The sequence below is a fragment of the Delphinapterus leucas genome, chromosome 1 (genome assembly GCF_059928025.1).
Source record: "Delphinapterus leucas isolate spDelLeu-1000000601 "Yukka" chromosome 1, BTC_Dleu_Yukka2, whole genome shotgun sequence".
In the NCBI taxonomy this organism is placed as follows: domain Eukaryota; kingdom Metazoa; phylum Chordata; class Mammalia; order Artiodactyla; family Monodontidae; genus Delphinapterus; species Delphinapterus leucas.
Window position 1 is genome coordinate 168,941,390 of NC_143129.1, and position 22,118 is coordinate 168,963,507.

The 22,118-nt window shown below is 49.6% G+C and overlaps 1 protein-coding gene and 1 pseudogene across 2 annotated transcripts in view; one reads left to right on the plus strand and one right to left on the minus strand.

Annotated features, from left to right (window-relative positions):
- Nucleotides 1-6,908, minus strand: part of THEMIS2 (thymocyte selection associated family member 2) — a 14,956-nt gene extending 8,048 nt beyond the window's left edge. Inside the window, exons 1-3 of one of the 2 annotated variants that reach the window (XM_022551906.2) lie at nt 6,778-6,908; nt 4,441-4,581; nt 6-416 (exon numbers count right to left, since the gene is read on the minus strand). In XM_022551906.2, coding sequence (XP_022407614.1) covers nt 6-416; nt 4,441-4,581; nt 6,778-6,871 — 646 coding nt within the window. In that variant the 5' untranslated portion in view covers nt 6,872-6,908. Of the gene's footprint in view, nt 1-5; nt 417-4,440; nt 4,582-6,411; nt 6,503-6,777 lie in introns of those variants that run through there. The other variant, XM_022551907.2, reaches the window with a different exon arrangement.
- LOC111163449 (uS5 assembly chaperone PDCD2 pseudogene) lies at nt 2,022-3,466 on the plus strand (annotated as a pseudogene).
- Nucleotides 6,909-22,118: the final 15,210 nt, after the last annotated feature.

Sequence of the window (22,118 nt, forward strand, 5' to 3'; positions counted from 1 at the left end):
CTCACAGTGCATGATGGCTTCGACCTCATACTGGGGCATCAGGGTCAGGGAGTGCCAGGGGAGGACGGGGCAGGTGAGGATGGTGTCCCTCAGGGCCGGGTCCTGCAGCACCTGGAGCAGAGTCCGAGGGGGCCCAGGCTCCAGTTCCCAGAAGGGCCCCTTCTGGGACAGGGGCAGGTGCAGAATCACCTGCTGGGCCCCGGTGCCCAGCACACAGCGGGCACAGCAGGTCCCGAGGTGCATTTCCACAGCCTCAAGCTTGAGGGGCTGCTCCTGAGGCACCACCCTGGCCTTGGTGGTGATTCTGTGGGTCGACATGAAGCAGATGGGCAGCTGCTTGGAGCTCTGGGTCGTAGCAGAGACCAGGTCCTCCAGGGTTTCATAGCTCTGGGGGCCAGTGAGGGGGCTGAAGTTGCCTGTGGGGCACAGCAGGGGGTGTCAGGGTGGGGCAGACCTTTGCCGAGCCCAGGGCCTCATATCCCATGCCCAGGTCTGGCTGCAGAGAACCAGCCAGAATCCCCCGAGGACAGGGGCCAAGGGTGGGCCAGCATCTGGATATCCAGGCTGCAGGGCTGAGGGATGGCAGGCAGCAAGTGACCACTGCAAATGGACAGTGAGGGCAGGGGTGGGGACAGTTCCTTCTGACACAGGCACGGACACAGAGGGATTGTCACCAGAGACAGAACAGAACAGACACACTGCCACATTTTCCTACCTGCCGACCCCACCTGCCTCTCACTTTGCCATCTTTGTCTCCAGATACCTCACCACTGCTCCATTCCCACACACCAGCACCTACCACCCCATTCTGGGTGGGTGAGTGCCACAGTCCCTCCCAAACTAGAAACCCAGGAGCTACCGGCCAAATGACCTCTGACCACCCCTCTACCCCTCCCCCTGCCCTGTCCATTCTTCTGCCACCAGACTGGCCTAAAATACCCCATGTCTGGACATAATATCACTTCCAGGGTCTTCCTGCCCAAAACCCTCAACACAAATCTATTCAAGGAAGCACCACACAAAGTCGGTCTGAGGGACATTCTGCAAACGTACTGATCTAGACTCTTCAAAAATGTTGATAGCAAGACAAAGGAAGGCTGAGGAACTATTCCAGCCTGAAGGAGACTAAAGGAGGCCAACTGAATGTCATGTGCAATCTGGGACTAGATTCTGGATCAAGGCAAACACCGGGCTATCAAGGACATTAGTAGGGCGGCTGGTGAAATCTGAATACAGACTGTGGGTTAGACAGTAGTATTGTATCAATATTAAATTTCCTGAATTTAATCACTGAACTACAGTTTTGTGAGTGAATGTCCTTGTTTTATAGGAGTTATGCTAAATACTGGGAGTAATATTCAGATGTAATGGGGCATCATGTCTATAACTCTCAGATGGTTCAGAAAAAAGATATATATACACACACATATATAGTAATATATGTTCATATGTATATATGTGTGTGTGTATGTATATATAATATACAGAGAGAGGGAAAGCAAATGTAACAACATGCTTAACTGGTGAATCTGGATAAACAGTATACAGGAGTTCTAGCAAGTCTTCTGTAAATTTGAAATTATTTCAAAATTTTTAAAAACCCTCAAAATACAAAACAAAACACATCACTTCCCTATTTAAAAGCGCTTTGGCTACTTAATACCTTCAAAATAAAGACTGAAATGTGGGGACTTCCCTGGTGGTTCAGTGCTTAAGAATCTGCCTGTCAGTGCAGGAGACACAGGTTCGATTCCTGGTCTGGGAAGATCCCACATGCCACGGAGCACCTAAGTCCGTGCGCCACAACTACTGAGCCTGTGTGCTGCAACTACTGAAACCCATGCGCCTAGAGCCCGTGCTCCACAGCAAGAGAAGCCACTGCAGTGAGAAGCGCGTGCACTGCAACCAAGAGTAGCCCCTGCTCACCACAACTAGAGAAAAGCCCATGCGCAGCAACGAAGACCCGACACAGCCAAAAATTAAATAAATAAATGAATTTATAAAAAAATAAAATTAAATTTATAAAGCCTTTAAAAAAAAAAAAAAAGGTGGAGGCGGCGCCGGCGTGGCGGCTGCGCAGCGAGCAGTTCCCCAGCAAGGTGGGCGGCTGGCCGGCGTGGCTCGGCGTAGCCGGGCTGCCGGGGCCCGCGGGGCTGGCCTGCGCGCTGTGCGGCCGCCCACTGGCCTTCCTGCTGCAGCTGTACGCACCGCTTCCGGGCCGCGCCTTCGCCTTCACCGCGGTCTCTTCCTTTTCTGCTGCCGAACGCCACCGTGCTGCGCCGGCCTACGCGTTTTTAGAAATCAATTGCCTAGGAGAAATGACTTCTACGCCTATGAGCCACCTTCTGAGGATCCTCCGCCGGAGACAGGAGAATCCGTGTGCCTCCAGCTCGAGTCCGGTGCTCATCTCTGCAGAGTTTGTGGCTGTTTAGGCCCCAAAACATGCTCCCGATGTCACAAGGCACAGTACTGCAGCAAGGAGCATCAGACTCTGGACTGGAGATAGGGACATAAGCAGGCTTGTACACAAGAAGGTGATTTGGACAGTACAGTTCCAGACCACAGCTTCCTTTTTCCAGAATTTGAAATTGTAATAGAAACAGAAGATGAGATTATGCCTGAAGTTGTGAAAAAAAGATGATGAATCAGAGATTATAGGTAGCATGGGTGAAGCACCTGAGGAAGAATTGGATTCCATGGCAAAACATGAATCTAGGGAAGATAGAATTTTCCAGAAGTTTAAAACCAAAATATCCCTTGAACCAGAACAGATTCTCAGATACGGCAGAGGGATTGCCCCCATCTGGATCTCTGGTGAAAATATCACTCAAGAAAAGGATATTCCAGATTGCCCCTGTGGTGCCAAGAGAATATTTGAATTCCACGTCATGCCTCGTCTGCTCAACTACCTGAAGGCCGACAGACTGGGCAGGAGTGTCGACTGGGGCGTCCTGGCCGTCTTCACCTGTGCTGGAAGCTGTGGCCTGGGCACTGGCTACACAGAGGAATTTGTTTGGAAGCAAGATATAACAGATACCGCCTAAAGACAACAGTGTGAAGCCTCAAAATATTCATCATCTCTTAGACCTTCCAATTCCATTTCTAGGACTTTATCCTAAGGAAATAATTATACCAGAGATACACAAAGATGTTGTTTTAGGTGTTGTGTATCTGTCCAGCAGGAGGCTACACAGTCTTAATGATACAGACTTATATGCACATCAAGTAAGATAAAGATGCCAAGGTACCATTGTAGATGGTATTCATAGTATGCTATTTTTGTAAAAATATTTATACACATGTATGTACACCAAAAATATCTGGAATGATATGCACTAGATGTGAACTGGTTAACTGAACAGTGGGACTAAGTGACATGATCTTTTTACTTATATGTATATTTCTTTCTATAATAAAAATGGGTTATGTGCCTAATTAAGTCAAAAAAAAAAAAAAAAGAACGAAATGTGTCCATGCCCCACACAAGCTCCCCCCGCCCCCCTGCAGTCTGGCTCCCGCTCACCTCCCCACCACTTGCCCCTCACCTGGAACCCATGCCCTCACTGGTCCCCTTCAGCGATCACAGGAAGCCATACTGAGAACAAGCCCACAGAGGGTGCCTGCTCTGAGCCCAGCCCTGTTCTAAGTGCATCATACGTGGCAACTCATTTAATCGTCACATCAAGGCTGACTGCCCCATTACAGAAGAGGAAGCTGAGGCACAGAGAGGTCACGGGAACTAACCACGGCCACAGCTAGTAGCCGGCAGAGGTGGGATTCCCATCCAGGCTGCTGGCTTCAGCGTCCAGGCCCATGGTCCACCACACTACACACCTCCTGCAATGAATGCGCTACAGGGGGTTTCTGGAGCACCAGTGTGCTCATGCTACTCCCTCTAGCTGGGATCCTTCCTCCAGCTGAGGTGCCACCTCCTCCAGGAAGCCTGCCTGCACAGACCTCTGGAGAGGCAGGCCACTCTTGCCCGGAGCCCTCTCCAAACTGGTGCCTACTTGTGCTGTTGTCCTCCTCACTGCCATCCTGGAAACTCCCCGCCGGAGAGGGCTGCATCTGCTTCATCCTGAACCCCACACCCCAGCCCCCAGCACGAGGCCTGGCACACAGCAAGTGTCAATAAATGTTTGGTGAGTGAATGTGGGAGCGAACATGAAAACTGGCACGTGGACAAAGACATGAAACAAAAAAGGCCCAGCCAAGAGGCAGATGTAATCAGAGACGGACACGGAGAGGACGCAGCCACGCCAGCTCAGGACACCGTCAGAGCACTCAGAGGACATTCGGGTCTCGGGGCTGGGTAGTGGTGGATGTGAGAGCAGTGTGTGCCAACCCAGAGGGGTGGGAGTTTGTTTTGGGGTCACATGTGCCCGAGGGTGTGCCTGGAGGGTTCCAGGGCACTCAGGGAGATAGAGGTGCCTGCCTTACCCTGGAAGTTGGGAGCGAGCTCCATGGTCTGGCCCGTCCCCAGGTTCTCGCAGACCACCTTCTGGAGGCGAACACAGGTGACCTTGATCAGGTCTCCTGTGGAGAGGGAGCATTCATTCCCGGAGATCTCGTAGATGGAGCCTGCGGAGACAGAGTCAGTTTCACCCATTCAGCAAAGGCCAAGCGCTGCGCCGCCCGTGCCTTGTTCCCCCCAGGCACTGCTCGGTCACACCTTTGCACACGTTGTTCCGGTGCCTGGAATGCTCTTCCCTGATGCCGCTCTGCCTTCTTTTAGCACTGACTGTACCCCTCTGTGGTCACATCCCCTTGCCTCCTGAACTCAGCTCACAGGGCAGGACTGATCCATCTCAGCCGGCACAGGCCCAGCCTCGAAGTGTGTGTGTTTAAGTCATGAATGAATAAACAACCCAGTAAATCCCAGTTCCCTTATTAGCTACAAAATCAGGCCCAGGGAGGTTCGGTGACTGCCCCGAGATCACACAAAGCCAAACACCCACACTGGCGCTTTCTTCTTCAGAGGACTTGCTGTTAAGAGAAGCACAGGAGCGGGTGGCGGGCTGCTGACAGGGTGGGCCCAGTAGGCGGGTCTGGGCCCTGACTTACAAGGTTTAAAGGGCTATAGCAGGATCCAGAGCATGGAAGGTGCTCAGTAAAGATCTCTCACACAGCGACCCATCCTGCTGATGAGGGACAGACAGTGCAGGTGGGCAAGCCTCCAGGCCACCTGACTCTACTGCATCCCCAGGGCAGCCCCGGCAGGGTCCTTTACAACAGCCCTGAGAAACTGATGAAAATCCCCCCCCTTATCCCCAGGAAAATACACACAGGCTCATAAAACACACACTTCTGTCTACAGACGCTCGGGGCTGGTAACAAGAGCAGCCCTGGTGCTGAGCACTTACTATATGCCCGGCGCTGTGCTCGGCACTGCAGACGTGTCATAGCACTTAAGACTCATGAATGCCCCTGGAGGGAAGGACAGTTTCTCTTTTCTAAATACGGAAACCGAGCCTTGGCAAGGGTGAATGGGCCGCCCGAGATTATCGGGTAATAGGAGGTCATCTGCCTCCGAACTGGGGCTCCTAACCACGCGGTGACCACAGCCACCTGCCCCTCCACTTCACCCCACCCCCACACTCTCATCCTGTCAGCTTCTCCTCTTACCCTCACTTCTGCCACTCCCGCCCCACCCCCACCCCCCGGCGGGGAGCATAATGAGGAAACTCAAGTATTGTGACACACCGTGGGACGGGGTATCAGGCGGACGGCAAACAGAGCACAGATGCCTGCAGGAAGCCCCCAGGGAGAGCGGGATTTGAACCCAGATCCCTCAGATTCCCAAGTGGGCCTGGCGAGACCCCATGGTGTGGTGGCCCGTCCTGCCCCCTGTGGGGCCCTCCATGCGTCTCACCCTTGATCTAGGAACCCCACTTGGGGCCTCAGAACACTTTTCTGGAAGCTGCTGTGGCGGAGCAAGGGAGCGGATGGAGGGAACAGGATGAAGCAGGGCACTCAGACGTAGTTTGCTCTCTAAGGAAGTAGCCTCCTGCACCCCACCCAGACTCTCACTTCCCTCTCTCCTCGCCCTCCACCTTTCCCACTCAGTCGCCCACAGGTCCTGCCTCACCCTCAGAGACGCCGCCTCTCCCCTCACTGCCTGTCAGTCCCTCCCCTCTCACCCTTTCAGGCAATGACTACTAAGCCCCAGCTGTGTACCATCCCTGTGAACCAGGTGGGCTGCGGCCATGTGGGCAGATGTGCGGGTGTGCAAGGAGCCAGGAAGGCTTCCCGGAGGAGGAGTCATTTTAGCTGAGAACTGAAGAGTTGATCGGATCAAGTACGGCCCAGTGCCAAGCAGAGGGCAAAGGCGGGATGGGGGCACTGAAAGAAGGACGTGTGGATAAACGTCCAAGGGGAGGAGTGGGAGGGCATACGGAGGGGAAGGCTGACCTGGCTCTTGAGAATCAAGCAATAGCCCGGCGTCGTGAGCGCCTGAATGCCGCAACCCTGCACGGTCCGACCTCATGCAATGCGCAACGCCGTTCCGCCCCAGCTTGGCTCGGTTCCACCCACTTGAGCATCTGAGCTCATGGACTTCCCATCACCACCCTGCGGGGCAATCAGTGATCCCGCATTCCACGCAAGCAAAAGCCGTGACCCGGCGAAGTTGGAGTGTGGCCCCAAATCACACAACTTGGGTAGCGGCAGCGTCGGGATTCGAACCCAGGGCGCAGTGTCCCGGGTTTCTAACGCCCTGGCAGGGAGAACCGGTCCGCCGCGGGGCCGAGGTCGGAGGGGTCTCGGCCCTTCACTCACCCTGGAAGTAGACACCCGAGCAGACCCGCAGCACACGCGGGAGGGAGGCGGGGTCCAGGGCGCACACGAAGTCCTGCAGCGACACAGGCTCCATGGTCCGCGAGGCTCGCTGGGCGCACACTGAACGGCCCGCCCGCCGCCGAGCGCGGCAGCCCCGCCCGGCCGGCCCAGCGGGGCGGGGGTGGCTGGAGCGCCCCGCCCAGGGGCGTTGGGGATGCGACGCCGCGTTCTGGGACGCGCCACCTCTCTCTCCCGGCCTCAGTTCCCTTGTCTCTACAAGGGGGTTGCAGTACCCACCTCTCACATTGGGGGCAGGATTTAGAAGGTCAAGACCAGGACCTGACATCCGGGAGGCTCTGAGTAAATAAGAGCTGGTCCCTACGTGCCCAGTCATCAGTGAGGTGCCCCATAGTGGAGGGAAGACGAGGATGAAGATGGAGAACCCCCCGACTCCCACTCACCCTCGTTATCCCCCCTGTCCTCTCCGAACGAGGAAACACGTCCCTCCTGGTGTAGTTCTGAGTCTCACAGGAGGGACACAGCCTGCCCTTTGGGTCTGAGGAGGAAGATAGAGCATCAGGTCTCCCGAATCCCTCTCCGGGACACTCCATGGTCCTCTGCCGCTTATTACCCTTCCAGGACGCAATTCTACTTAAAAATTCTTCCTTGGGCTAAAGAGAAATCAGCTTAGGAGAGAGACCAGCCACTTCCCCTGACCCCAGAGAGGACAAGGATTTTCCATCTCCTTGCGCCTCAGGAGTCAGACAGAGGTTCAAGTCCCAGCCCCTCCTCTGGCTTGTTATATAACTTTAGGCAAATCACTTTGGTGTTGAGTTCTAGTTTCCTCATCTGTAAAATGGAAGAAAGAATCTTTTCTAAACTGATCGTGAGTATTAAATGAGATAATATAGATATTGTACAAAATGCTTTATTTCGTTTTTTGTCACTATAAAATAACAGAGGACTTCTAATCAGAAATAATAACAAAAGTTTAAAATGAAAAGAATAAACCCTAATTAAAGACATTTGACAAATAAAAAGAGGACATTCTTTTCCCAAATATAACGAACATTTTGCTGTGTTTCTTTCTACTCTTTATTCTGCCTGGGTGTGTGTGTGGTTTGTTTGTTTGTTTTTAATTTTTGATTTACAGTGAAGTTGCAAAAATAGTAGAGATTTCCCATATATCCCTCAGCTAGTTTCAAATTCCCCTGTTGGTAGCATCTCACATTACCAGGGTGCATTTGCCAAAACTAAGAAACCAACATTGCTGCGTTGCTGTTAACTGAACTACAGACTTTATTTGGATTTTATCTGTTTTTTCACTGCTGTTCTTTTTCTGCCCCAGGATCCCAACCAGGATTCCATGTTACATTTAGTCATAATGTCTCCTGTCTGTGACACTTTCTCAACCTTTCCTTGACCTTGTTCTTATAACCTTGACCGTCTTAAAGAGTACTGGTCAGGTATTTTTGCAGAATGTCCCTCAATTTGTTGTTTTCTGATGTCTTCCTCATGACTAGACTGGGGTTATGAATTTTAGGGGGAGGATACTACCAAGGTAAGGTGTCCTTCTCATCACACCCTCCCGGGGGCACATGACATATCCACGTGACTTCTCGCTGTGATGTTAAACTTGACCACTTGGTTAAGGTGGTGTTTCCAGGTTTCACCACAGTAAAGCTGCTCTTTGGAAGGAACTCAGGGGGAACTCCGCCCCGCTTCCTGGAAAGGGCAGCATCCAAATAAATTATTTGGAATTCTTCTGTAAGAAAGATTTGTCTCTTCTCCCCCATTTATTTATTCAATTATTTATGTCAGTATGGACTCATGTATATTTAATTTATACTTTTGACTATAATCTAATACTACATTATTTATTTTGTTTCTCAGATTGTTCCAGCTTTGGGAGTTCCCCCAGTCTGGCTCCTGGGACCCTTTGCCATACCCCCATTGTTCCCTTCTCTGAGCACCTCCTTACTGCCTGGTGCTATCAGATGCTCCAGGGTCCTCTTGTCTTTTCCCTGCCCTCACCCTACAATCAGACATTTCTCCCAGAAGCCTTGGTGCCTTTTATTGGAGAATGGTGTTTAGAAACCATGCTCTGGTCGCTGAGAGTGCCCCTTGCCACTGTGTTGCCTGTACTTTTTGTCTTTTTCTTTCCGTCTTTTTCTTTCCTTGCATAGACATTTACAGACACCACTGCCTGTCCCATGACCCAGCTGAAATCAGGTCCAGCCCTGACCTTCAAGAAGAAGCTCCTGTAGTACAAACTTCCACCTGCAAAATAAATGAGTCATCAGTAAGAAATATACAGTGTGGGGGGCTTCCCCAGTGGAGCAGTGGTTGGGAGTCCGCCTGCCGATGCAGGGGACGCAGGTTCGTGCCCTGGTCCGGGAAGATCCCACATGCCACGGAGCGGCTGGGCCCATGAGCCATGGCCGCTGAGCCTGCACGTCCGGAGCCTGTGCTCCTCAACAGGAGAGGCCACAACAGTGAGAGGCCCATGTACCACAAAAAAAAAAAAAAAAAAAAAAAGGTGGGCTTTGGAGATAGAGCTGAGCTTGAATCCTAGCTCCATCACTTAGCTGTGTGACCTTGGGCAAGTTCCTTAACCTCTCTGAATCTCAGTCTCCTCTGTACAATGGGAACTGGTGAGAGTGGGGTGTTGGTGAAAATGATAGTGTAACATAGGCATCTGGGCACATGCCAAGCGCTCGATATCTGTTATCACTATTATTTCCCTAGGGCCTCCTGTGCCTGTGTCATTTCTTAGAGATCTCAGCTCTTATTTCCTTCTCCCAGCACCCTGCTTTCTATTTTAGGAAAATAAGAGTCTGAGTGGGAAACTCTTCTTTGCTCTTATGCAATATGCAAATGGAGGAAATGGAATTGGAAGCCAGGCCTATGCTGGCCGTCACCCGAGCCCTTTCCACCCCCAAAACACTGGTCTGGGCCTCCCCAGGTCCCTCAAGAGCCGAGTGGGGTGTGGAGAGGGAATCCCAGGCTCACAGAGAGGCTAGGGAGCTGCCATGGGAAGGAGCTGAGAGGAGGGTGCCTGCCAGGACCAAGGGCTGGAGTTTCCTCCACAGTCTCTGTCGCGTTTTTGGAGCCTGAAGGTGACTGGCTCGGGACCTGCTGTGGGCAGCCGATGGTCAGGGGAACTTTTGGGGACTGGGGCCCTTGCTGCTGCATTGGCACCGTCCACTCTTGCAGGTGTTGTCATGTGGCCTGGGGTTTTCAGACAACATCCAAGTGGGTGGGATGATCCTTTCCAGGAAGAAAAGGGGACTAATGATGGTGCAGTGCTGGACATGGTGGTTACAATGTTCTGCTGTCCACTTCAATGTCCACCAGTGAGGCATGTTGGCCCAAGGTGGTGGAAAACAGGCCAGCAGTCAGGAAGGTCAAGGGCAGGGTATGGGAGAGAGGAGGAGGCTGCCTCTGCTCAGGGGTGAGTGAGCTGGCAGAGGCTGGAAGCCCTCTGCATGCTGGTTGCTAGGTTACAAGGCTTCTGTCCCGCAGCCTGGAGCCTTCCCTGGGCTCCTGTGGACTTCTTCCTCTGGCACTGGCCCTGATGGCTATGAGACGTGTGCCCTTTCACAAATCGAACGACAGTCTGCCACGTGATGATACCTCTGGGTGTCGAGGGCGCCCCACCTGAGCAGCAGACACACATCGAGTTGCCCATCATGTGCAGAAAACTCACGGGAAACCAGTAACGCTCCCGGAGCTGGGAACCATGGGGGCTTGAGGGGTGATCTGTCTTCTTTGCCTGTTTGCTAGATTTTCTGTAGCTTGGTTTATATACATGAATGACTCTCTGCCAAGTCCTCCCTGAGACAGCTGTGGAGACCATCCTGGAGGGATGCCCCTCCCTGGTAGATGTTCACTGGGGGAACATCCCTTCTGGAAAAAGATATTCAGTACTTGCATCTCCTCAAGGAGGAGCCATGTGTGGTTGTGAATCTCCGAAGGACTGACTCTGCTCCCTCCTGTGTGGTGGAAAGTTAGCTGCAAGTCCTCTTCAAGCCCCAGGACCTCAGGGAAGGCCTAGGGCATGCTGGCTCTGGGGGTGGGGGTAGTGAAGGGTCCCAAGACATCTTGCAGGGGTGCAGGTCAGTAGGGGTGACAGCTGAGGGGGGCTGGGCAGGAGCTGCTCAGGCCTGGGAACAAGCGAGGTCCCGAGGAGGGAAATGGGGGCAGAGCAGAGCGGGAACACAGAAAGTGGAACCATGGGGCTTGGCCTGGGGAAGTGAGTGTGAGCCCAAAGAGCTTTTTGCCCCGGCATGTCCCAGCTGGGACTGGACAGAACCAAAACTCCCTGCTCCCTGCATCAGATGCTTCTCTCCCAGCAGGGACTGCAGCACCTGCATGGCTGGCGAGCAGAGGGAAGGACGTGGGCTCAGTTCTGGGAGCAGGTGTCAGGCTTTGGGTTCCAAACACTACAAAAACCTCTATGTAGTTTCTGGGCTTGCGGGGAATAGCGGGGTCTGCTGTCTCCTTTCAGCAGAGCTTAAAAGAATTTATCTCTTCCTCAAAATATTAACAATAGAGTTATCATGTGACCCAGCAATGCCACTTCTAGGTATATATCCAAAAGAATTGAATGCAGGGACTCAGGTATTCGTACACCCACATGTTCATCACAGTGTTATTGACAATACCCAGGAGGTGGAAGGAACCCAAGTGTTCATCAACAGATGAATAGATAACCAGAATGTGGTATATATTACATAAAATGGAATATTATTCAGCCTTAAAAAGGAAGGAAATCCTGACACATGCTACAACATGGATGAACCTTGAAGACATTATGCTAGTGAAATAAGCCACTGACAAAAGGAGTAAGGTATCTAGAGTAGTCAAAATCATAGAGACGGAAAGTAAAAGAGTGGCCGCCAGGGCCTGGAGGGAGGGAAAATGGGGATCAAGTTCCAGTTTTGTAAGATGAAAAATTTCTGGAGATGGGTTGTACAACAATGTGAATACACTTAACACTCCTGAACTATATACCTAGTGATAACTTTTATGTTATGTGTGTTTTATCGTGATCTTTATTTTTTTAAGATTTATTTTTATTTATTTATTTTGGCTGCACCAGGTCTTAGTTGCAGCATGCGAGATCTAGTTCCTCCCTGCATTGGGAGCTCAGAGTCTTACCCACTGGACCACCAGGGAAGTCCCTATCATGATCTTTAAAAAACAAGTTCTCTCAGACTGTGTCTAAGCCTAAATCTAATGTACAGCATTGTTTATTCTTCAACAATGATCTGGCTGGTATTGAAATCCAGGTTGTAAACAGTATTCCCCCAAACTTGGAACATGGCTCCATAGTCTTGGAGTAACATGTTTACTGTTGGGAGTCCAGCGTCATTTTTACCCCAGACTCCTTGTGTGTGAAGGTTGGGAGTCTTGTCTCTGTCCCTGGTGCTCTGATTTTTCACATGCTCAGCCCTCTTCAGGTCTTTCATTCTTGCTTCTGGGCACTTGTGAATCTTTTTAATATGGAGACTCACATCTTCAGGTCTAAAAACTTTCTTGTTTTGGTTTTTTTTTGTTGTTTATTTTTCGTTTTTCTCTCTTTTGTTAGCATCTTTTACTTGTATGTTGTATCTTCTGGACCAATTCTTCATCTCCTTGAGTTTCTGTTCTACTTTCCAGGAGATTTCATAGCCTTCATCTTCTAACTGTTCTACAACTCTTAAAATTTTTTTCTGCTTTTACATTTTTAATTTCCAAAACCTTCTGTAACCGAGCAAGATGCTATGGTGCCTTCCCGGGACAGACCACCCCCCCACACAAGTCCTCCACCTGCCTCTTATTTGTGGAAAAACTTTAGCCTCCTAGGCCTTCCCCTAGTTCCAAAGGATAAATCTAATCCAAGAAGTGAGAAAATGCAGAAACAAAGTAAAACAGTCAAACAAGACAAAATACTAGGACTTCCCTGGTGGTCCAGTGGTTAAGACTCCATGCTCCCAATGCAGGGGGCCTGGGTTCGATCCCTGGTCAGGGAATTAGATCCCGCATGCCACAACTAAAAAGATCCCGCATGCTGCAATGAAGATCCTGCATGCCACAACTAAGACCCTGCACAGCCAAATAAATAAATAAATATTAAAACAAAACAAAAGACGAAATAATAATAGTTTACCCATTAAACAAAGTCAAGGACCTTTAGTTCCTCTTCAAGGGCTAGAGATAATCTGCTGAGCCATGTCCTTTGAGATGTTTTGCTGATACTGTAGCCCCCACCAGATGGAACAAGTTAACTCTATGCTGCCCACAAGAACGTAGACCCCAGACAGGTTGGAAGGTTGATGACGTTGATGACGTTGACTCCTGATTTTCTCACCACTGACCAATCAGAAGAGTATCCACAAGCTAATCGTGTACCCCATAACCCCTGTCCCTCACCCTGTCTTTAAAAACCTTTCCCTGAAAGCCATCAGGGAGTTTGGGCTTTTTGAGCCCTAGCCACCTGGACTCCTTGCTTGGTGCCCTGCAATAAACACTGCACTTTCCTTCACCATAACCCAGTGTCAGCAGCTTGGCTTTACTGGGCATGGGCGAGTGGACTCAAGTTTGGTTTGGTAACAGTTCTTTAAAATTCTACTTTTAATTCATCCTGTTCTTATTTCATGGGGAGAGAGGGAGTTGCCAAAGATTATCTTCTGCTTTGATTCACTCTTCCAGAGAAGAAAACCTTAGAAGTAATTAAGAGATGACTGTTGGAGGATGGAGATAATGAAAAGTGCCCACCAAACTGAGAAGCTATCTGGAGACTGAAAATCGAGGCGGGCAGCTCCATGTACTCAACAGATCAGTTTATTATAAGGTAACTTACTCACAGGGTGGGATCCGGTGGATAATGATCCAGAAGCATTTGCACCTGCACTCTGCATGGCTGAGGGGCCACTGGGACAATTTTTTAGTTAACTTAGGGTATGGAGGTACGTGCTTGGAAACAGGAAGTGCCTTCCCAAATCAAGATTTATGAATGGGCAACTAGTCTGGTGGGCACTGGGAATATGTCATCGAAGGTCTTTGACATTGTTTGGAGACTAACAGAGCATAAAGGTTACCTGGTCCTAAGGATTATTAAACAGTATCTATTAACTAGAAAATCCTCGATGACAGAGAAGTCATTTACTGCACAGTATAGTCCTGGCTAGGGTCAGTGGAAGGACAGGAGGAGCTAAATGGGCCCAAGATGGCATCGGTTATGCCAACAGCCGTACACTCCACCCCTGACATCTTGATGACGTCTTGATAGCCATACACTCTTATCCATCATTCTTCCACAGAGACACTAGTGACAGATCTCAGGAGGTGGCTTGCGTTCCTCATTGGCAGCAGCAGCAAGAACAAACTACTAAACATAGAAGGATAGTAAGAACTACGGTTCCTCATTTACCCAGGAGAGAAGTAAGTCAGCGAGTAGAAGCATCAGCAAAGGAAACTTTATATGATTAATGACTGTTTTCATGTGGGAAAGTAAACCAGTTACGTTGGGTTCAGATGAAGGTGTATAAATGCACAGCATTCCTGCCCAATAAAGGTACAAGCTCCTCCCTGCACAGATGTCAACATGTCTAAAGCCGTACGGTTTGCAGCACCACTTTTCTCTTTTGAGCAGTTTCCTGGTTTAATAGAGAGATGCTTTTGAGGGGGTCATTCAAAGCTGACATGGTGAACTGTGCTAACGCCTGGATTTCCCATATGGCACTTACACCTATGTACTGGGGAAGGAACATAGATGTTGGCCATTCCCACCATGACAAACTATGATGGACCCACCACCTGGACTTAATAGCAGGAAGGTTATGGGAAGTTTCCAGTAAGAACATATGTGTGTATATATAGATAGATAGATAGATGGATATGGCCTGAGAGGGAAGGAGGCCCCAAGGTGCATCGGCCCATTCACCCACAGGGCAGATGAGGCACAAATAGGATCCACATATCCAGTTCCCTTGTTTGGGAGTCATAAAGGAGCCTGTTGTATGAAGCTGCTTCTTTTCCTGTCCATTCAGTATTTAATATCTTGTGAGTTACTTGGCAGGCTTCATAGGGAAGACATCAGATATGTCTGTGATTTGCTTGCATATGGTTGGTCCTTTCTATGCAGATGGGGGCTACTGACCTCAAGACTCCATGTTCAGCTCCCAACTCCCCCAAGCCATCCCAAATATGATAAGCCACTGGAATCTGGGAATCATTTGACTAGTTTTGCACCAGGGGAAAAACATATTGTTTAGAGTCACTGTAATCAAACATAGAGCTTTCCTCAGTAGGAGTCAGATCACCAAGGGGATTTTTGGTCACCAATCCAAGCCATTGTTCCCATTCCATGTGGTTGAATGGGTGAACTGTCCACGGCATCCCCTGGGCACTGGAGACAGGCAACGGGCTGCAGACCCTGTAGTCAGAACGATTGTGGACCTCTGCATATGTTGGGGCCCAGCATAGGAAGACACTTCCCGTAACCAGAGTCAGGAAGTTCATGAGGCAGACACTATGGGCAATAAGACAAGTGTTTTAGGGATCAAAGATAAAGCAAATCCTCATTCATGAGTAACACTGTAGCCGTGTGATCTCCACCGGCCAAAACCACCCCTGGTTTTGGCATTTTTCCCAGTGGTGATATCACACATTTTATCCTTAATATCTTCAGTAGGTAAAGTAAAATTATATACAGGGACCTCAGTGGGACCCCACATGACTAAATCCACTTCAGCTCCTGTGCTAATGCTTCTGGAGAGGTGATCTGGGTCTGCTGGGGCCCATTCCCACATAAAATCCCTGAATGAAGGTGATACCAAGGCGAGTCCCATCCATGATACCACCTGGGAGGGGCAAACCAATTTAAATGCCAATGAATTACAGTAACACCAGGTGGGAAGTCCAGTGGTAGCTGCAAAACAAACAGACAAAAACAAGACCTTCCTCCCACTGGATAGGCAGAGACCTCCCTTTTGTACCTGCTTTCTCAACGCCCTTGCTGGTGTTCGGTCAGGCAGCCGTTCATATGCAGAATGTCAGCCCGCATTTTACAGTCTGATAGCTTCAGACAGCCGAGGGGACCAACCTTGTAACGTGCTGACGGGGGATAGGGCTGTTAAGGTGGCTTTTAACATCCAATTAACCAGGCCAGCCGCAGTGGGGTTGTATGGAAAATGGAAAGGCCAAAGACTTTCTCGAGCTTCTGCCCGCTCTTTTTTTTTTTTTTTTTTTTTTTTTGCGGTACACGGGCCTCTCACTGTTGTGGCCTCTCCCGTTGCGGAGCACAGGCTCCGGATGCGCAGGCTCAGCGGGCATGGCTCACGGGCCCAGCCGCTCCACACCATGTGGGATCTTCCCAGACCAGGGCACGAACCCGTGTCCCCTGCGCCGGCAGGCAGACTCTCAACCACTGCACCACCAGGGAAGCCCCTGCTCTTGTATTTCATGTCCAGTGAAATGAATTCCTTAATCACTGTCAATTTGGGCCAGTGTTTCTCACATAACTTCCAATTTTGACAGGCCTTTAATTGTAACGGCCTGATTCACTCTTTTTTTTAAAAATAAATTTATCTATTTATTTATTTATTTTATTTTTGGCTGCGTTGGTCTTTGTTGCTGCGCACAGGCTTTCTCTAGTTGCAGCGAGCAGGGACTACTCTTTGTTGGGGTACGCGGGCTTCTCATTGCGGGGGCTTCTCTTGTTGCGGAACATGTGTTCTAGGCACGCAGGCTTCAGTAGTTGTGGCACATGGGCTCAGTAGTTGTGGCTCGCGGACTCTAGAGTGCAGGCTCAGTTGTTGTGGCGCACGGGCTCCGTGGCACGTGGGATCTTCCCGGAGCAAGCCTCGAACCTGTGTCCCCTGCCTTGGCAGCAGGCAGATTCTTAACCACTGTGCCACCAGGGAAGCCCCTGATTGGCTCTTAATGGCAAAGGCTTGCACTGATCCAGTGGTTGTGTGGGCACAGGTTAGAGCACACTGATACTCTTCTGACACCCACAAAGGCCCTATGTATCCACTTGCCATCTAGTAACTGGATGGTCAGAGTGTCTGATGTGCCCTGGGGGGTGTCTCAGGGGGCACTTCAAATGATCTACAGCTTGGGGATCCGCATTTTTTTTTTTTTCTCAACGTGGCCTCTCACTGTTGTGGCCTCTCCTGCTGCGGAGCACAGGCTCTGGACGCACAGGCTCAGCGGCCATGGCTCACGGGCCCAGCTGCTCCACGGCATGTGGGATCCTCCCGGACCAGAGCACGAACCCGTGTCCCCTGCATCGGCAGGCTGACTCTCAACCACTGCGCCACCAGGGAAGCCCGTGGATCCGCATATTTGAGGGGCAAATGGAGCCTTTTTCTCTTCGGTGGAGCCATTCCACCACGTCAGATGGGATATGTAATTCCTCCAGCAGCAGACCTCTTGCCCTGGCTAATGCATCAGCTTCATGATTGCCAGAGAGAGTTAGGGTGAGTGGGCTGAAACGTGCCACACGGGCACACTGGCACCTGGTAGCATGCAGGCAGTCCAAATATCAGCCCATAATTCAACCCCCGCAGAGGTTTATTTAAAATTTTCCAATTGTTCTTTTTTCTTTTTTTTTTCCGCACTCTGTGGCTTATGGGATCTTAGTTCCCCAACCAGGGATTGAACCCGGGCCCCGGCAGTGAAAGCACCAAGTCCTAACCACTGGACCGCCAGGGAATTCCCTATATTTTCCAATTATCTTGATGCCACTGAGACATCCACATGTCAAGCCTTTCCATACTGCCCAACTTGTCAGTGGCAAGGTTGAGGGGCGTGGACCCGTGAGTAGTCGCCAGCCACGCGACTCTGAGTTCTGCCCACTGACTACTTTGTCTAGTCCCTTTCTCGAACCAGATGACATCAGAATCCAAAGAGCTGTCGAGTACAGGGGGGAATTGCCCCTACAGCTGCCATCCGTGTACCATGTATCAGCAGGAGGCATCCCGGTATCTTCTCATACCTGTGCTCTACAGAGGGTGCAAGCAGGTGATGGTCAGAGCATCTGTGGTGGTCACCAGCCCTAATAAAACATGCAACTCCTGAGAGAGGGGACCAGTGTAAGAGGTGCTTCTCTGTTGAAGGTACGCATGCACTTGTGTAAGGTACTCAGCTACACACAGGCACACTTAGACTTTAAAAGAAAGTCCTTAATCCATCGACCCACAGGCAGGGGAGTTCGTAAGCTGACGGGTAAGTCGGTGGTCAGATCCTCGGTTTGCTGTAAGGCTAGGGAAACTGCAAACAATTGTTTTTCTATTGGACTAGACTGGTTCTCCCCCTCTTTCTGTAGTTGAGACCAGAATCCTAGCAGGATTCTTTTCCCATTTTGTTGCTGCCACAGTTCCCATCCAAACCCTTCTGGATGTATACTTATATCCAATTCACGACTTGTGTCTGGCATTAACACCCTCTGTCCTTAGACTTGTTTGACAATCACCTTGACCTTTTCAAAAGCTTCTTGTTGTGGGATATTCCAGTCCCAGATTGTTCCCTTTTTTACTAAAGCCTATAGGGGTCTTAATATCTGGGCAACGTGGGGAGTAAAAGGCTGCCAGTACCCTCGCCCACCTACAAAGAAAGGCTTGTAGTTCTTTTACATTGCAGGATGCGGATATGCCTATATTTTATCAATGACAGTCTCGGGCATCACTGTGGTCTCACCAGACCAGAGAGTTCCCAAGAATTTTACTGACTGTCCTGGTCTTTGCTTCTTGTCAGTGTTTACCTCCCATCCCCGAGCTTTTAAACGTTCCTGAAGAGACGCAGCATCTTGGGAAAGAGAGAGCAAGTCATCACAGGTTAACATGATATCATCAGTGTAATAACAGAGAACAAAAGAGAGAAAAAGAGTCCATTTCTCCAAGTCCTGGGCCACCATCCCATGACGTATAGTAGGACTATGCAGATAACTTTGGGGTAAGACAGTAAAAGTCCATTGTCTCCCTTCCCACGTGAAGGCACACTGGTCCTGGGAACCCCTTCTAAGGGTATGCTGAGAAAGGCATTAGACAAATCTGAGACACAATGATATGTCTTGAGAGAAGAGGAGTTGGGCTGTGTTTGGAACTGCCACATAGATACGGGGTGTTACCTTGTTTAATTCTCTATAGTCTACTGCCATGCGTCAGGTGCCATTTGGTTTTTACTCCGGCCACATGGGGCTATGTTTTTAAAATATTTATTTATTTATCTGGCTGCACCAGGTCTTAGTTGCGGCACGCGGTATCTTCATTGCCTCATGCAGGATCTTTGTTGCGGCATGCGGGATCTAGTTCCCTGACCAGGGATCGAACCCAGGCCCCCTGCATTGGGAGTGCGGAATCTTAACCACTGGACCACCAGGGAAGTCCCCCCGTGGGGCTATTAAATGGGCTTTGGGCCAGTCTTATAACTCCCACCTTCTCTAATTCCTTGGCGGTAGCCATTGCTTCTTCCTGTCCCCCAGGTAGGCAATATTGTTTTATTGCTACCACTCTCCGAGGGATAAGCAATTTTACAGGATCCCCTTAACTTGACCCCTGGGATCCGTAACCGGAACTCGCCCGTGGTGGCTGTGAGGTCCAAGTCCTGTAGGACATCCAAACCCACGGCATAATCAGGTATGGGCGAAACATAAACCAGAAAGGGACAGAGAGGCAATCTTCTGATTTATAACACCTTTGAAATAACACCTTTGAATGGGGCAGCCCACAGCCCTTCATTTGAGCCATCTTACATGCATCACTTCAATGTGCTCTTCTTGTTGTATTTTCTTTGACATAACGTCTGAGGTGGTGGACCATGGCGTCTGGACATCCCTCTCTAACCCCTGCGCCTCTCTAGTTGGCTCTAGTTCCACTGCTGAGCTGCAATTCCTTGTCTGTGCTAATCCTCAGGACACACAACAAAGGTAATGCAACAACCTGATAGCTTGCTCACTTTCTTTTTTCCACTTTCACTTTCCCACGGCTTGGATTAATATATCTAGTAAGCCCTCTGGTGTTTTCCTGGCATCCCCATGCTCATACACCGTCCAGAAGCATTCCAGAAACCTAGCCAGGTCACCCCACGTGGCCGTGGCTTGCCAGCCTGGGATTCCCCCACCAGAGATCGGCTCCCCCGCCCCAGCCCCGCTGCACTATCCCTTTACCCATTTCTCTGTCGTTTTCAGTCTCCTGGCTGGTTTGCTAATTGTTGGCTGTAGGAGGTAACAAAAACCAAACTGAGAAGGTATCTTTTTTTTTTTTGGCCATGCCATATGGCTAGCAGTATCTTAATTCCCCAACCAGGGATTGAACCCAGGGCTACAGCAGTGAAAGCGCCGAGTCCTAACCACTGCACAACCAGGGAATTCCTTGAGAAGTATCTTGAGACCAAAAATGAGGCAAGCAGCTCCATATAATCAGAGGATCAGTTTATTACAGGGTAATCACAAGGTGGGATGGGGCAGACAATGATACAGAAGCATTGGCAGCTGCACTCTGCACCACCAAGGGGCCACTGGGACAATTTTATAGTTAACTTAGGGTTTGGGGGTAGGTACTTGGAAACAGGAAGTGCATTTCTAGTCAAGATTTATAAATGGGTAACTAGTCGCATGGGCACTGGGAATAGTCAGCGCAGGTCTTCATCATTGTTTGGAGACTGACAGAATATAGAGCCACCTGGACATCACAATTATTAAACAGTATCTATTAACTACAAAGTCCTTGATGACAGGACAGTATAGTCCTGGCTGGGGTCAGTGGAAGGACAGGAGGAGCTGAATGGGCCCAAGATGGTGTCAGTTATGATAAGAGCCGTACAGATGACAATTGTAACATAATTATCCTGGCTCAAATTATCAGTTAAAATAGCCAATTGCCATCCCAGTCTTATTTTTGGAATTTAAAAGTTACTTCCACAGAGTTTTGTACAATCTGAAATCTGGCTGTCTTTCAAGACTCTCTGTGCAAACAACCTTTCCCAGGATGTTGTTTTTTTTTTTTGGCTGTAGTGGGTCTTTGTTGCTGCATGCAGGCTTTCTCTAGTTGCAGTGAGCAGGGGCTACTCTTCGTTGCAGTGCATGGGCTTCTCATTGTGGTGGCTTCTCTTGTTGGGGAGCACGGGCTCTAGGCGCACGGGCTTCAGTAGTTGTGGCACGTGGGCTCAGCAGTTGTGGCACACGGGCTCTAGGGGGCTTAGGCTTCAGTAGTTGTGGCGCACGGGCTAAGTTGCTCCGTGGCATGTGGGATCTTCCCAGACCAGGGCTCGAACCCTGCATTGGCAGGCAGATTCTTAACCACAGCTCCACCAGGGAAGTCCCACTCAGGACGGATTTGTATTAACAGAGCTAACATGTTTTTCACACATAGTTCCACAGTCTCCACATTGGACAGAAAAACAAGATGGACACACTTGTGAAATTTCTTGTTTTGATCTGTATCATGTCTGATTCTTTTTCTTCTTTTCTTTTTTTTTTTGGCCGCACCACGGCTCACCGTATCTTAGTTCCCCATCCAGGGATCAAACCCACACCCTCGGTAGTGAAGGTGTGGAGTCCTAACCACTGAACCGCCAGGGAATTCCCAATCATGTCTGATTCTTAAACTCATTTTTATGATGGAGTATAATAAGTATTTGTGTTTCTACAGCTTCAGGGGAGAAAAGACAGGTACTTCCCATCTTTCTGAGGCTTGTTTTCATAGAAGTTGTTAATTAAAATTTTCATTCTTAGGGCCAGGCATTGGAATTTTATTAGTTAATGCAAAAGAGCAGGGCTGAGGAAGCCAAGTTCTAGAACTATAGAGAAGACAAAATTGTTTAATAATTCCATTATTTAACCATACTAGGATCTAGAACATTTGATGCTTTTCTACAATATTGTAGTTTGAGGTCAGAAATATCTTCTTAGAAGATGGAGTTTCTGTTTCTTGTTCCCATTGTGTGTGTGTGTGTGTGTGTGTGTGTGTGTCTGTCTGTCTGTGTGTGATGGGGTGATTTTCAAGAAGAAAAGGGGAAGAAGATGCCTCTACTCCACCTTCCTGAAAAGGCAAACTTGGAGCACATTTCTAGAGTATGTTGTACTTCCTCCTATGACAGGACATTTGCAGATGCCATTCCCTCTGCCTGGAATGCACTCCACCCTCTTGCCTGGGTAACTGTGTAGCGGAAAAAAAAAAAAACATCTTCCCAGGGAATTTCCCCTACACCAAGTAACTTTGTGAAACCAATTAGGTGTCCTACAATTCAACTGAATTCTGACACTATGTGCACAGAGATATAATCAGATTCTACAGGCTAAGGGCTCAGTCCCATAAGACTGCCCCCCCCCACACACTTCAGAGGCCAGTTAC